The sequence below is a fragment of the Piliocolobus tephrosceles genome, chromosome 7, assembly GCF_002776525.5.
Source record: "Piliocolobus tephrosceles isolate RC106 chromosome 7, ASM277652v3, whole genome shotgun sequence".
NCBI classification, from domain to species: domain Eukaryota; kingdom Metazoa; phylum Chordata; class Mammalia; order Primates; family Cercopithecidae; genus Piliocolobus; species Piliocolobus tephrosceles.
Genome location: NC_045440.1, coordinates 37,696,738 through 37,712,803, shown reverse-complemented (window position 1 = coordinate 37,712,803; position 16,066 = coordinate 37,696,738). Strand labels below are relative to the sequence as shown.

General features: G+C 36.5%; 2 protein-coding genes across 6 annotated transcripts in view; both read right to left on the bottom strand.

Moving 5' to 3' along the window:
• Positions 1–2,962, bottom strand: part of LOC111544109 (disintegrin and metalloproteinase domain-containing protein 5) — a 124,734-nt gene extending 121,772 nt beyond the window's left edge. Inside the window, exons 1-2 of the mRNA XM_023214502.2 lie at positions 2,944–2,962; positions 2,790–2,845 (exon numbers count right to left, since the gene is read on the bottom strand). Coding sequence (XP_023070270.1) covers positions 2,790–2,836 — 47 coding nt within the window. The 5' untranslated portion in view covers positions 2,837–2,845; positions 2,944–2,962. The remainder of the gene's footprint in view (positions 1–2,789; positions 2,846–2,943) is intronic.
• A 9,755-nt stretch (positions 2,963–12,717) lies between these two features.
• ADAM32 (ADAM metallopeptidase domain 32) overlaps positions 12,718–16,066 on the bottom strand; it is a 194,334-nt gene continuing 190,985 nt past the window's right edge. For 3 of the 5 annotated variants that reach the window (XR_002732047.3, XR_002732043.2, XR_002732048.3), the window contains one exon: positions 14,792–15,202. The gene's annotated coding sequence lies outside the window, so the exon portion shown is untranslated. Of the gene's footprint in view, positions 13,033–14,791; positions 15,203–16,066 lie in introns of those variants that run through there. The other 2 variants (XR_002732041.2, XR_002732042.2) reach the window with 2 other exon arrangements.

Sequence of the window (16,066 nt, the reverse complement as noted above, 5' to 3'; positions counted from 1 at the left end):
CTATTTCACTCACTGATTTTAGATTTTATACCCAAGTTTCAAAATTAAAGTGTAAAGTTAGGACAGTGATATAGTTTGGCTCTGTGTCCCCACCCAAATCTCATCTTGTAACTCCCATAATTCCTACATTTGTGGGAGGGACCCAGTGGGAGATAATTCAATCATGGGAGCAAGTCTTTCCCATGCTGTTCTCATGATAGTGAATGGGTCTCATGAGATCTGATGGTTTTTAAAACAGGAGTTTCTCTGCAAAAGCTCTCTCTTTGCCTGCTGCCATCCATGTAAGATGTGACTTGCTCCTCCTTGCCTTCTACCATGATTGTGAGGCCTCCCTAGCCATGTAGAACTGTAAGTCCAATAAACCTCTTTTTTTTGTAAATTGCCCAGTCTTGGGTATGTCTTTATCAGCAGTGTGAAAACGGACTCATATAAACAGAAAACTTAGAAAGAGTTACTTGGTCTCACTACAAATTCATATTTGCTAAACTTTGCTAAGTGCCAAGTTCTTCTCAATAACTCTGGTCAGAATTTTATTTCCCTCAGTAACTATTCAAAAACTTGACACTACTCCTGTCAATCATCCCACAAAACTCCTATGTTCCCTCCCTCTCAGATCACCTGTTGCCATCTGCACTCCTTATCTTTATTGCCAGAAGGTTACTTCTTTCATTCAGAACAAGCCCTTACACTAGTGCTGTAGATACCATCCTGTGCCATATACAGAGGAAACTACTTTTTCTTTCCTATAATTTTGAACTCTTGCGCTCTACTGGATTTTTATCACAATGCTATTTAAAAAGATACTAATAAGTCATTATCATCCTAAAGAACTCTTTGTTGACCCCATGTTCTACTGTGGCTATTCCTTATGTACATTCTTTTCAATTCTTAACACATTTCATCAAAAGAATTATCTACACACAATTCCTTCAGTTTCTCAATCCTTATTATCCCTGAAACGTCCCTGGAAAAGATCCACAAATATTAGAATGTCAAATCCAGAAGGCATTTTAAAAATTCATTTTACATTGGACCTCTAGCTTCTTTTTGAAAATTGTGGCCACTCAGTCCACTCACTTAATTTACATAACACTTCATTCTTCTGCTATTCTTCCTACCTCCCTGGTCCCTTCAGTTTTATCTTCCATGTTGGCTGCTGTTTTTGTTCAACCTATCCCAGGAAACATCGCTGTTTCCCAGGGTTCACTCTTTAACCACAATCTATTTATAAGCACCCTACGTAACAGCACTCATTAAAAAAAAAAAAGGACAAGAAAGTAGAGCACAAGCTACTACTTTCTGCTCAATCTATATACCTATAGCTAAATCTATTTTACAATATTCTTATTGAATATTTTCAGAGATTCCAATTACTAGCCACATATGGCCAAGGATGGCTTTGAATGCGGCCCAAAGCAAATTTGTAAACTTTCTTAAAACATTATGAGATTTTAAAATATTTTTTTCAGCTCATCAGCTATCGTAAGTGTATTTTACATGTGGCCCAAGACAATTTTTCCTGTGTGGCTCACGGGAGCCAAAACGACTGGACACCCCTGATCTACAGGAAAAAACACACTTGGGTATCTCACATGTGCTAAAAAACTGAAATCACGGCTTCCTCACACAAATATATCCCTTGTTCATGTTCCTCAGTTAATTATACTATAGCCTATTCATTTTCTTGAGCAACAACTAAATTATCTGAAATTCCTCACTGTTTACCAATCATTCCACCAAATCTGTATTGAGGTCCACTGAATTTTTCTTTCAAGTGCTATCACTGGTGCCATCATTCAAACCACCACCATTACTCACCTAAACTGTATAGTCATATAATTGGTCACCTTAACTCTAACTTTGTCCCCTCAAAAACAGCCTATGAGACTCAATGTGGCTACATAAGCACATACTTAAAACCATTTTTGGCTCTCAATATCTGACCATGCATTCTGAATCTTCTACAACCTGGCCCTTACCTACCTTTCCAGAATCTTTTACCTCTATTTTTCAGAAAATGTGTGCTTCAGTAATTCACGTTGGCTTTGTGCATATCAGAAAAGCCACTGTGTCTCACACCTCTATGCTGTACACATAATTTCTTCTCTAAATAGAATGTTGGCTGAGTGTGGTGGTTCACGCCTGTAATCCCAGCACTTTGAGAGGCCAAGGAGGGAGGAATGCTTGAGGTCAGGAGTTCGAGGCCAGCCTGGGCAACATGGTGAAACCCCATCTCTACTAAAAATACAAAAAATTAGCCAGGCATGGTGGTGTACACCTGTAGTCTCAGCTATTTGGGAGACTGAGGCATGAGAATCACTAGAACCCAGGAGGTAGAGGTTGCAGTGAGCCGAGATCACTCCACTGCACTCTCGCCTGGGCAACACAGCAAGACTCGGTCTCAGAAAAAAAAAAAAAGTGTTCCTCTGTCTTGCCCCACTTCTTTACATAGCTCTGTCTCTTCCCTTAAGATACAAGTAGTCTCTTTCCTCTTCCCTAAAAGCCTCCCCTGACTTCCAAGGCATACTATTTACACATTTATCATATTACCATATTATAATAAAATTATTTGCTTTCTATCAATGTGTCTGAATCTATCGTTCTGTATTATAATTCTTTAACAGTGTAATATGTTTTATTCTCTTTTGCATGCCTAGGTTTTTACTCAATACCCAGTATAGAGTAGGTATCAATATATTTGAATCAAAATGATTCATTCTACTTATACGTACTTTTAGAAATTAAGAAGCCAAAGTATTAAATTTTGAAAGGACAAAATAATTACTCACTGCTTTTTGAGATGGATAAAATATGGCTTTCCTTCTATTGTAATCATGTAAACAACCTATAACAAAATTATTAGAAAAATTCAATAATAACATATGCCAAATAGTGTATCTTCTCCAAATTAGGGTTTAAAATATTGACAAAATTAATAACAACCTGTAACCATTATATTGGCTTTCCTTCCCACACAGATACTTGGAGCTTCAGAATTCTGCATTGAGAACTAGGTATAAAGCATTCACTTGCCTGCTATTCACTATTACTCACATCTCTGAGGGAGAAGCTTACCCAATGATTATTATCTTTCAATTCAGACAGACCCCACCATCAAGGAAGTGAGAACCCATTGGTTGTTTACCTAGAGCTCTCCTGGAAGGTAAATTGTCCTGCTCATTGAAAGAGACCCTCCCAAAAGATAGAAGTACAAGAAATGGAATATACCTCCAGCAATATAACATCAAAAGCCATTGCATTTTACTTATCTGTGTGAGCAATCAAACTCCTCTGGAATAGAATGTAGGAGAGAATACAGGGAGACTAAAGACATGTCTAGAAGAACACCACAGAAGACAATAGAAAACGCAATGGTCATTAAATTATGTATTTGGTTAATTTTAGACATTTATTTTAGCAAGAGAAATAGCATTTAACAGTTTTCAATTCCTCAACTTTATACTGGAGCATAACAAGGTACTTTGTATCAGGTAAATGTTCTGTGAGGTGTTAGTTGAATGGCATTGTGAAAAGAAGTATAAGTGGAATTTGGAGGGGACCTTTAAAATTGTGCCCTCTAAAATCCTTTGATATTAAACAAATAAGATGAAAATTAAAGGAGAATACGAAAGCACCAATAACATTTAAAATCCACATATCTTACAAAGATAAAACAAAAAAATTAAAATAAACCAAAAATGTACAAAACCAACCAATGGGAGGAAAAAACTCTCAAAAGATACATTATCTAGAGCCTCCACATCTTTTCATATACAATGCCCAATGACAGAAGCTGAACTGTAACCCCCAAAAAATTCATTAGATGAAGTACTGATTCCCAGCACCTCAAAATGTGACCATATTTGGAGATAGGGTCTAAATGGCTGATGTCATTTTTAACTGTGAGAACCCTGAAGTTTTCCTATTAAATCAGAAAGAAGGCAAAGGACTTCCCCTCTCTCCAGCACTTTTTAATATCATACTGAAAGTCCTAGCTAATGCAACAAAGCAAAAAAAAAAAAAAAAAAAAAGTAAATAAAATGGATTCAGATTGGCTAGAAATAAATGTGTGTCCTTGTTCACAGATTACGTGATTGTCTATGTAGAAAATCTGAAAGAATCACCAAAAAGAAACCCCAGAACAAATAAACAATTGTGACAAAGTTGCAGCATACAAAGTTAATATTAAAAACTCATTTTCTTTCCTTTATACCAATAATGAACAGGTAATAAATTAAGTAAAACACACAATGTCATTTACATTTCACCCTGAAAAATGAAATGCTTAGGTATAAATATAGCAAAATATGTATTTACGAGAAAAACTACAAAACTAATGCAAAAACTCAAAAAGAACTAACTAAATGGAGGGATATTCCATGTTTATAGATAAAAAGACTCAATATTGTCAAGATGTCAGTTCTTTGCAGTGTCACCCACAGATCGATGTAAACCCAATGAAATTATCAGCAAGCTATTTTATAGATACCAACAAACTGATTTCCAACTTTATATGTAGAGCCAGAAGACCCAAAATAGCCAATATAATATTGAAGGTGAAGAACAAAGTTGGAGAATTGACACTTACCAACTTCAAGACTTACTATAAAGCCAGGCACAGTGGCTCACGCCTGTAATCCCAGCACTTTGGGAGGCCAAGGCGGGTGAATCACCTGAGGTCAGGAGTTCAAGACTAGCCAGGCCAGCGTGGTGAAACCCTGCCTCTACTAAAAACACAAAAATTAGCTGGGTATGATGGCAGATGCCTGTAATCTCAGCTACTGAGGAGGCTGAGCCAGGGGACCAAGAGAATCACTTGAACCTGGGAAGCAGAGGGTGCAGTAAACCAAGATCGTACTACTGCACTCCAGCCTAGGCAAAAGAATGAGACTTTGTCTCAAAAAAAAAAAAAAAAAAAAAAACAGAAGATTTAGTATAAATGTACAGTCCTCAAAACAGGGTGGTGTTTGCAAAATCATAGACAAATAATAGTTCAAAGAAATAGAGATCCCAGAAATAGATCCACATAAATATGGTCAATGGATCTTTGACAAAGAAGGCAAAACAATATTTTTAAAAGAGAGTCGTTTCAAAAATATGTACTAGAACAATAGTATTGCCATATTAAAAAAAAAAATCTAGACACAGACTTTAAATCCCTCACAAAAATTAACTCAAAATGGACCACACATCTAAATGTAAAATGCGAAAACTGTAAAACTACTGGAAATGTTCACTAGAAAAAAAGAATAAAATACATTGTGTGTAACCACTGTAGAAGTTATGTTACAATCTAAATGAAACAGACTATAACTGCAAGCAGTGTTACAAGCAAATTCTACACAACAGGGAACTGTTAGGGGAAGTCAAATCATCAGGAAGCTGTAAGTTAAGAAGGAGGTATGTAATTTAGATGCTTATAATTTATTTCAGGTGAACAACAAATAATTTTAGTATAAGTAAGCCTCATGTAATATTTCTCTTTTATCTTTATGTGCACATGCATTTAACTGGGTATTCTATATTTTTATTTACTAAATCTTATAACTGTGTGCCCTTAGGCGCTTTTACTTTTGCAGGTCCTACCCCATATGATACCAAACATATTCAAATAAAATCACATGCCACAATAATTATAATTTTGTTGCTAAAATATATTACAGTGTACCTTTTTGAATCATTATAGTTAAAAGAAACACACTGAATTTCCATATTATAAATGACTTTATAAAAATTCTAGAAATTAGACAAGTGAGGAATTCAAAGATTATCAGTGATAAACAATGGAAAGGGAGAGCTGGTATTATTAATCTCAGGAAAAAGGAAACTAAACAAAGATGTAATATCACCTCTTCTTTCCAGTCAGAAAGGGAAGCTGTCATAGGGCTCATACACCACAGCATAGCTAGTAATTCACTTGGGAGGTAGAGCAGAGGGGTGTTCAAAGCTGCATGATAAGCATGTTGGTAAAATAACCCTCAGCTACTAGAAGAAGAAAAGGTAAAGAAAGGGTTTATGGGGAAGGGGAAACAATATAAATAGTATATCCTTATGTGAAACAGACAGGAAAGGTTTCTGAAACCACTAAACGGAAAAAAGATAAATTTGGAGGCCCATAATTACTAAAAACAATAGATTATCTTATACTGGTAGAAACCATGTGAGAAGTATTCTTCTGCCGAATTATTAGAGAAGGAACTTTCACTACCATTCAATCTTGGATGTGAAATTGACGTGATCATTAACAGATAAACCTGCCCAGAGATCATCACCATTCAGATCCTCACTGACTTAGTGAAAGCTAAGACAAATCTTCAGGGGATCACTAGGGCTAGAACTAGGCTACCAGAAAACTCGGTTATCAAGATAAATAATATCTTAATGCAACCTTTTTAAAAATCAATGCAAAAAAACACCACGATGAAAACAATATCAAAATTTTCAAGACAGACAGGATCTGATCCTGTAGTTACATGACTCATTTCACTTGCCTCACCCTAATCCTGGTCCTGGGAGGATCCAAGTTTTCTGCTGCCTCCTTAAATTTCCAACTTGGGGGATCCTATATCTAGCATTTTGACCCCAAGGGATCTTATCCCTAAAATCCTTCATCATCAACAGAAACACACACAGTCTCACACATTCATAAACATCAAAATGCTCCCTCTTGTGAACCTGTTCTCAGCTGTCAACTCTGCCTCCAAGAAGTGCAATCCTGCCCACATTCAGCACCTTTGGTCTTGACATTAAACGCAACTTAACAACATTTCATATTAAAAATATTATTAAAATTACATTATGTTCTGGATCTGTTTTAGCGTCCGATGATGAAATCTTCTCTGGAATTGTGGTCTGCAGGAAGATTTTATGAGGATCTAAAAATAAATATAAACTATGTTATTTTGATACCCGTGATCTTATGTTATTCACTTCTCTGATTCTGCATTTGTTTCTCTACATTAGCAGCTATTTTTAATATAATCTACACATCTCGCCCTTTCCACTTTCTAGTCATTCTTACCTACAAATTTCTGACCCCTTGTCAAGATCTCAAATTTTTATTCTCATTCTCCCCTGAAAATCCCTGTCTACACACACACACACACACACACACACCCACACACACACACAGTTTGGCGCTGGCACAGCTTGACTAAGTTAACGCTAAGTACCAAATTTGGTGTTGTAAACAGATGTGGAAATGAGAAAACACAGATGCATCCAGAAAGTGAGATATTTTGCAGGGACGAATATAGATATTGAATACAAGGATGATGTGCACTTTTCAATGGGGCAGGTGGAGGCTAACAGTTGCCAAATCAGTCAATCCTTGATAAATAGCTTTTTTTTTTTTTTTTACGGTGATGCAATTTTTCGTAGAGTAGCAGAATTTTGTATGTGGAAAAAACCACAAATTTCATTTTTGTTCATTTTCTGGATCAGGAGGCCATCCCAAAGAAATAAAACGATTTTCTGTCGGAGGCTGCCTCTCTGCCTTTTTGGCCACAGACCTTGAGGCAAGGGGCCAGGAGAAAGCGGGAGAGCGTGGAGCCAGGGTAAAGTCTGAGCTGGAGCTGGGCGGTGGAAAGAGTGAACAAGGTCTCCCGCAGAAGCCTGGATTCCTGGACTTACTGAGGTCTGCATGCATCCCACCAAGTCCCATGAGAAGCACCAGAAGAAGGAACATGGCTCGCTGTCTTGGAGCCCTGGCGATGAACAGCAGTTGAGACGTTGAGACCTGGAGAGGCGCAGCTCGCGCAGGGCTGAGCGCGCGTGAGGCGGCCCAGGGAGGTTGCGGAGAGGAAAAGCGCACGGAAGAAGCGGGAGGTGATTGGAAGTAGGTAATGCGCTGCTGGTGGGCAGCTGAGCACTCAAGAGAAGTATCTCAGCATTGATACGCCAGTCAGTTTATTGTTAAAGAAGAAAGGATTCCCAATTGTTAATTCTCAGGTTAGGGTGGTGCCCGGTGAGGCTTTTGCTTATATCTTTTACTTAGACCATCACTTTTTTAATTAACTTCCAGTTACAGTGAGTAAAGAAACAAATATAAAAATATTCTGGTTACTGACAGCAATCAAGTTTCTTCCCATTATATACCATGCAAACAGTTTAGCTAGAACCAGGCAAAATGCATGTTTGCAGAAAATGTTGCAAATGCTGTGATAGTAACATTCCAGGGTTGGAGACACCATTATAGGACAGCTGTTGAATGCAGAACAGCCCATACAATCCCTGCTCAGACTTCCAACAAATCTTCTCTATTGTCCCAAACTATTACTGCTACATTCTGTATAATCCTGCAATCCCTAGCTTTTATTTCTTTATTCAGACCCTGTAAAATTCTGCCTCTTAGTAAAAGCAGAAACAGTTTGGTTTATTGGGGTCCATAGGCACTCTTTCCTTTGCAAGTCCTAGCATACATCATATTAATACACTAAAATACAGCCACATCCCCACATTAATTGTAAATTTTCAGTAAAAATGCTGAAAGCGTGTTTATAAATATGTTTTGAAATTACTTGGATGCAAATCCAAGGGACGTTATCAGCAGAAGAACAATAACATACAATCTTTTAAAAAGAACCAAGAGACCAAGAAATAAAGTCACAAGACATGAAGTTAACAGTAGAATGGATACAATTGCTTAATGAAGCAGAAATTTGGAATGTCAGATTGGCAAACTTTGACAGAAAAGAACAAGGAAAGAAAAAAAGTAGGAATGCAAAAATAAAATTGTTATATGGAAAAATAGAAATAGAACTGTCTGTATCTAGAGAATAGCATTTCCCCCCCAAAAAAGAGAAAGATCAAAATAGGAGGAAATATTAAAAGAAATAATGGAAAAAGTTTCTGTACATTTAAAAAGTAAGAGAATGATCTTAGATTGAAAGAACCCAGAGATTACAAACTGGGCATTGAAGAGGAAAACACACACACACACCCCTGAAATTTAAAATGACACCAAAGAGAAAATTCTAGAATCTTCTAAAGGAAAATAACAGGTTGCCTACCAAGGAACAAGAATCAAATCAACATTCATAGCCATACTGAATACATGAAATCAATGGGTTAATATTATTAAATTATTAACTGAAAAGAAATCTGAAATATTATTCAAACGTGAGAGCATGAGTTTTAAAATTTTCTTCAATATATAAGTTCAAATAAAATTTGATGTAAAGATACATATCAGAAAGGCATTTCAGAGAACAAACCACATGATAAGGAAAATAGAAAATTATAATAAATGATGTCACAGTAACAGCAATCAAATATCTTTCCAGAGTTTGTTTATACATGACAGAAAAATACTAAATCAAATTATGAGAGCATATATATCTAATAACCTAGAAGCATATTTTTAGACAATATGACTATGATGGGAAGAATGGAGAGGGAAAATGTCAAAATGATAATATTCTCAATTTGAAACATTCTAACATGTAGTTATGTAACTAAATAGCTTTAAAATATATCAATGAAAATTGATAGGAATATAGGGGAAAGCTGGCAAAAGTATTATCAGGATTGGAGATTGAAACACATCTCTTATAATTATTGATAGATCAAGCAGGCAAAACTTAACAAAAATATATGAGAATTGGATGACTCAAATAAGCATGATCTAGTAAACATTTGTACAATTCTAGATCAACTATAGAGAATACACATTCTTCCCAACCATCCACGGAATATTTACAAAATGATCACGACCTAGGTTTTATAATATTTCACCAATTTTAAAGAATAAGCATGTAATTGAGTTTATATGTTTTCAATTATACTGATAATCACTATATATTAAGTGAACCATTTAGTCAATTTAATATTAAGGAATTATTGATATAGTTGGATCGTAATTACCATTAACTTTCCATTTGCCCTGTCCTTTTTTTTCTCTCCTTTCTTGCCTTCTTTTGGATTGATCATTATTATTTTATTGACATGACAGCTATGTAGTTTTTACCTTTTTCTTTTAGTGGTTACCTTAGAATTATAGCATTTACTCAAGATCATCTCCCTATCTTAATATCTACTGATTATCAACCTTAATTACATTTACAAAGTTCCCTCACAGAAATACCTAGTTTTGTGTTTGATTGAATAACTAGGAAACAGGAATTTTGGAGGAACATATTTAGAATTCTGCCTGGAATAATGTCTTCTAGTCCTTCAGGTCCTTATCAACCAGGTTTAGATATGATTCTTCAGGTCCCATTCTTTGAGGATGACGTGGTATGGTGTTCTAACAGGTCTTTAAGGTGGTAAAAAGGTACAGTCCCCCTGAACCTGCCACAATGTATACAGACTTTGAATTTCTGTTGCTAGGTGTTGCTAGAGTGGCAAACAAATTTCACTGAGTCTTTCCACAACCAAAGATGCCTCACCTGAATTAGGTCACGTGCAACCTGAAAACCCCTAAAGTTATACGGGGAAATGAGAGTGACGTTGAAATGATGCATGAGGTTTATCTCTCCATACAAGAAATCGCTGGTATCCTGGAAACTCACCTCTTATGAAATGCTTTTCTTGGACCTTAAATCTGCTATATGATTTATGGCTGGCTCCATCACCCTCACATCCAAATGTGTAAGGATGGCAAGCACATAGAATACAGTCTGGTGGTATAGATTTAAAGAGAAAGGTGAAGGAGCCTAGTCAAGTAGGCAGAACTGAAGATAGTACTCATGAAATGTACCTGGATGCTAACATTCCATCAGGCTGCTCCTTATAATTTCTGTTACTTGTCTGTGCCTAATAGTTTAGCTAAACTGTCTGGTATTCTAATGATTGGAGAAATTTAATCAGCATTGAACTAGTCTAATTCCTATACATTCAAGTTTCTGGAATTTCTAATAGAATTGAAAAACTAATTTCCTATATGGATGTCCACCACATTTCTAGAATATATTGACCTTGAACAATATTGTTGATCTGCAAACAAAACCTATAGACTCTCTGACATGACAAACACACTGAAAACAATGAAGCAAAGGAGTGAATAAAATGGACATGAAGAAAAGAATGTTGCCTTTTGTGGGGTCCAGCCAAGATGATTCCTATGGCAGCTTGAGAACACCTTCAAGTAGCTCCTGAGTGAGAAGTTAGCTACAAATCAGTAGCTACAAATCAGTTCTTGTAGCTACTACAAATCAGTAGCTACAAATCAGAAGTTAGCTACAAATCAGTTCTTGCTCCAGGCATCCTCTGTTTCGTAAAATTATTGACCCGTACTATCACTGACAGATAGATTGCAATGGGTCACTCTTTATGTTACATCTATAAAGCAGAAAGTATGTTATCACTTCAGCTAATTCTAATTTGGTTTATGCAGAAAGCAAATTCTTCAGCAGCTAATTATCCATGATTCCACAATACCTGTTCAGAAAACACATTTTTGTACCTGTTATCTGTCTTTGGAGAAGGCATATGTATGCCCAAGGTTGGCAGGGCTAGACAAAGTGTCTAGGCAGTCCAGCTGAATTCAGGAAAGTGAACCCGCATGCATAGGCCAATAAATTGGAGAGAGAGACTTGCAAATGCAGTGGCTGGAGGAACCACAGATCCTCTCTTTAATTCCTCCGGCAGTTAACCTACTGCATGCAAATAGTTGTCATTCTAGCTGAAATGTATTGTAGACCAGCACTAGCTGGTTATAATGTTGAGTGTGAAATCTTTCTTCATCTGTGTCCACAGAGAACAACATGCCAGCAAATAAAGAAAACATAAATACATGGAAATATCTCATGTTCACAGATTGGAAGATTTAATATTGTTAAGGTGACAGTACTACCAAAATCCATCTACAGGTTCAATACAGTCCCTATCCAAATCACAAAGTGGTTTGGTTGTCTTTTGGGGGGGTTTTGTTTTTTATTATTTTTGTTTTTTGCAAAAATAGAAAAATCCATCCCAAAATCCAATTGGATATTTCAAGATTTCTTCAAATAAGTTAAAATGTATATCAGATATGTTTGACTCCATTAAATGGTGTGAAGAAGCTACTTCTATAATACATTAAATATTCAGCTCCCATAAACAGATTCTTCTATCGCCATTAAATTACAGAGAGAAATAATTAGAAAACCGAAACATAAAAGACTGAGACCTGAGAAGCTTACCTTAGATTTTCATCACTTAAAAATAGGATTGGACACATTCTTACACATTTCTGAAATGAGAGACACCAGCAGGAAACGGAATGGAAAGGATGCCTTCGGCTTCACAGCCTCCTCCTGAGCATCCAGAAACACGTAAGAAGCCCATGAGACTCTTGGCCCTTTCTTGAACTTATGAAAAAATAGAAAAGTTCTTGGATGTTATGAAATTATCAGGCTCACCAAATATCCAGATTTCCGGAAACCATAAGCAAATACCTTCATGATATGTGTCTAAGAAGTTATTCGTGGCAGTCTTTACCAATTGCAAAGAATACAGTCCTCCTGAGAATGAATCCTAGAAATGATAACTGCTTCACTGAAATTAAGGTAGATTGACAATTCATTATTTTCTTATCTTTCTTAAAAACTAGTGTACTTACTGTATGGCGGTTTCATTTTAAAACAAAATTGGATACATATAAGGAAGATCATTGCATGCTGTTACAGTTATCACTTTAAAAAAGAAATGTATTCTAGATTTTCAGATATACATTTAAATTAAAGTCATAGAATATTTTTATTAAGTAGATTAAAATACACTCGCTATTACTATAAATCTTCTGTGGCATATCTATTAGCTGAATAGTAATAAATGATCATTGAATAATAGATGATAAAACCACAATCTGAGAGACTGAGACAAAATTACCATACCAGGAATGTTTTCTAATGGAGTGTGAAGGTTTATTTCTATTCTATTCTGTAAGAATTCAGGTAAAAAAAACAAATTAAAAGTCCTCAAAAACATGAAATAGGTACATTTGAAGTATTATTTGTACATATTTTATAAATACTTGTATAGTTGAGGTCCTTTGAAGAATTCTCCATTATTCAATTCCCAGAAGTCAACTGCTTTGGTTACTAAGACATCCTGAAAAAATGCAGAATTTCATAAATATCCTGGGGTTTTTTTAATTTCTTTTTTTATTATTATTATATTTTAAGTTCTAGGGTACATGTGCATAATGAGGTTTTATACATAGGTATACATGTACCATGTTGGTGTGCTGCACCCATCAACTTGTCATTTACATTTGGTATTTCTCCTAATGCTATTCCTCCCCCAGCCCCCCACCCCACAACAGGCCCTAGTGTGTGTTGTTCCCCTCCCTGTGTCCAAGTGTTCTAATTGTTCAATTCCCACCTATGAGTGAGAACATGTGGTGTTTGTTTTTTCTGTCCTCGTGATAGTTTGCTGAGAATGATGGTTTCCAGCTTCATCCATGTCCCTGCAAAGGACATGAACGCCTCCTTTTTTATGGCTGCATAGTATTCCATGGTGTATCTGTGCCACATTTTCTTAATCCAGTCTATCACTGATGGACACATAAATATCCATTTTTTACAACGTTATATAACCTCAATTTGTAGATGTATAACTATTATGTTAACATGGGTTTTTCTCTAGATAAATATGTAATATATTTGATTTTGTTTCTGCAAGATATGATTTCAAAAATTGACTTCCAAGTTCATACAGCTGTAAATCTGAGTCTGAAATATAATCACATGCTTTAATAGAAAGATGTAATTATCTATAGGTGAGTTCTTATTTTTCCAATAAATAAGGAACTATTTTGACATTCTTAAATATAAGAAACATCTTAATGGCCTCTAAATTCCCAGTGAAGAATGACAACATGACTTCTATTAAGTATGTTGGAAATGGTTTCTAAAGATGTATCACATCAGATCTGCTTTTTATCCTTTGAAGTTGTTGTTGTTGTTGTTATTGTTTAATTTTTAATTCTTATTGAAGTGGCATCATTGTCTGGGGTAAATACCCGAGGTTCATCGTCTTGCACCAAGGAAATGGAGTATGCAGACACAGAAGCAGGTTTAGGAGTGGAGGTTTAATAGGCAAAAGAGAGAGAAAGGAGAACAGCTCTCTCTCTTATAGAGAGAGAGAGAATGAGACTTCCGACCCGCTTAGGAGTGCACAGGGTTTTATAAACAGGTTTGAGGTGGTGTGTCTGATTTACATAGGGCCCAAAGATTGGTTGGACCAGGTGTGATGCTTACATAATACACTGGGAAGCTAGCCACCCCACTCTAATCTTTTATTATGCAAATGGGGTCTCTACTTGGCCAGTGCTATGTTGCCTGCTCCTTACTGTGCATGTGGCTGACAAGGAAAGGGGAAGATGGAGCCACCATTTTGAACATGCCTAGTCCACAGGTAGGCCCTTTCCTATTGGCACATCTGACAGCATTCACCTGTGCAAGCTTCTGGCTTGCCTTTTTATGTCTGCAGCTCGATTTTACAGGCTGCTCTTTGTCAGAAAAGGAAATGATCTGGGGGCTGCTTTTTGTTAAAAGGAAAATCTTACTGAGGACTTCCTTACCGTTACTATTTGCCTAAATAATTTCTTCTTTTCCTCTTCCTCTTCTCCTTCTTTTTTTTTTTTTTTTTTTGTTGTTGTTGTTGTTGTTGTTGTTGTTTGTTTTTTTTTTTTTGAGACGGAGTCTCACTCTGTTTCCCAGGCTGGAGTGCAGTGGTGCCAACTCGGCTCACTGCAAGCTCCGCCTCCTGGGTTCACACCATTCTCCTGCCTCAGACACACAAGTAGCTGGGACCACAGGCACCTGCCACCATGCCCAGCTAATTTTTTGTATTTTTTAGTAGAGACGGGGTTTCACCACGTTAGCCAGGATGGTCTCGATCTCCTGAACTCGTGATCCGCCCGCCTAATAATTTCTTCTTAACTCCTATATCACTATGACCTGAATGTGTCCTCCCCAAATTCACATGTTGGAGACTCAATTCCCAATGCAATAGTCTTGGAGAGGGGGAGACCTTTTGGAGCTGTTTAGGTCATGAGAACAGCCCTCAAGAATGGGTTGATGCCATTATAAAAAGGCTTGTAATAAAGACAGTTTGCTCTTTTTATCACTCCTTTCATCCCTTCTGCTAAATGAGGACACAGCATTTCTCCCACTCAGAAGCTGCAGCAACAAGGCATCATCTTGGAAGCAGAGAACAGCCCTCGCCAGACACCCAAATCTTCCAGTCTGGATCTTGCACTTCCCAGCCTTGAAAACTGTGAAAAAAAATAAATTTCTGTTCTTTATAAGTTACCCAGTATCTGGTATTTTGTTATAGAAGTACTAAGGGACTAAGACAGAAATTGGTACCAGATAAGTGGGGCATTGTATAACAAGTGCCTAAAACTGTGGGAGCAGTTTTGAAACTGGGTAACAGGTAGAGGTTAGAACAGTTTTGAAGTGAAAAATATATAAGCTAAAAAATATAGCCTATATTATTGTAAATGGAGCATTAAAAACATTCTGGTGAGAGTTCGAAAGAGAAGAGAGGTAGGAAAAATCTTGTTCTTCATAGATAGTACTTAAATTGTCATGAACAAATTGCTGGTAGACATAAGGACAGTAAAGACTATTCTGATGAGGTCTCAGATGGAAATGAGAAACAAGGTATTAGAAACTAGAGGAAAGGCCGTCCTTGCTCTCAAGTGGCAAAGAATTTGGTTGAATTGTGTCTGTAACCTAGGACTTTGTGGAAGGCAGAAATGGAGAATGATAAACTAGGATTTGTGCTGGGAGAAATCACAAAGCAGCAAAGTATTGAAGGTGCTCTGTGTCTTCTTCTGGTTGGTTGTAGTGAAATGCCAGAGGAGAAAAATGAGTTAAAGGTGAAATATATAATCAATAGGGAAGCAGGACGTAAAGATTTGGAAAAGAAAATTCTCAGCCTGGTCATATAAAGAACGAAAAGGCTTATTTGGGAGAAAATACCAAGGGTATGGCCAAATGAAATGCTTGATAAGGAGATTAGCAAGAGTAGAAGGAAACAAGATGTTATCCATTGAGACAGTGGAAAATTCCTGTACAAATTCATAAATGACTCTAAAAGCATTTTGGAGATCTTTGATGCTGCTTTTCTCATC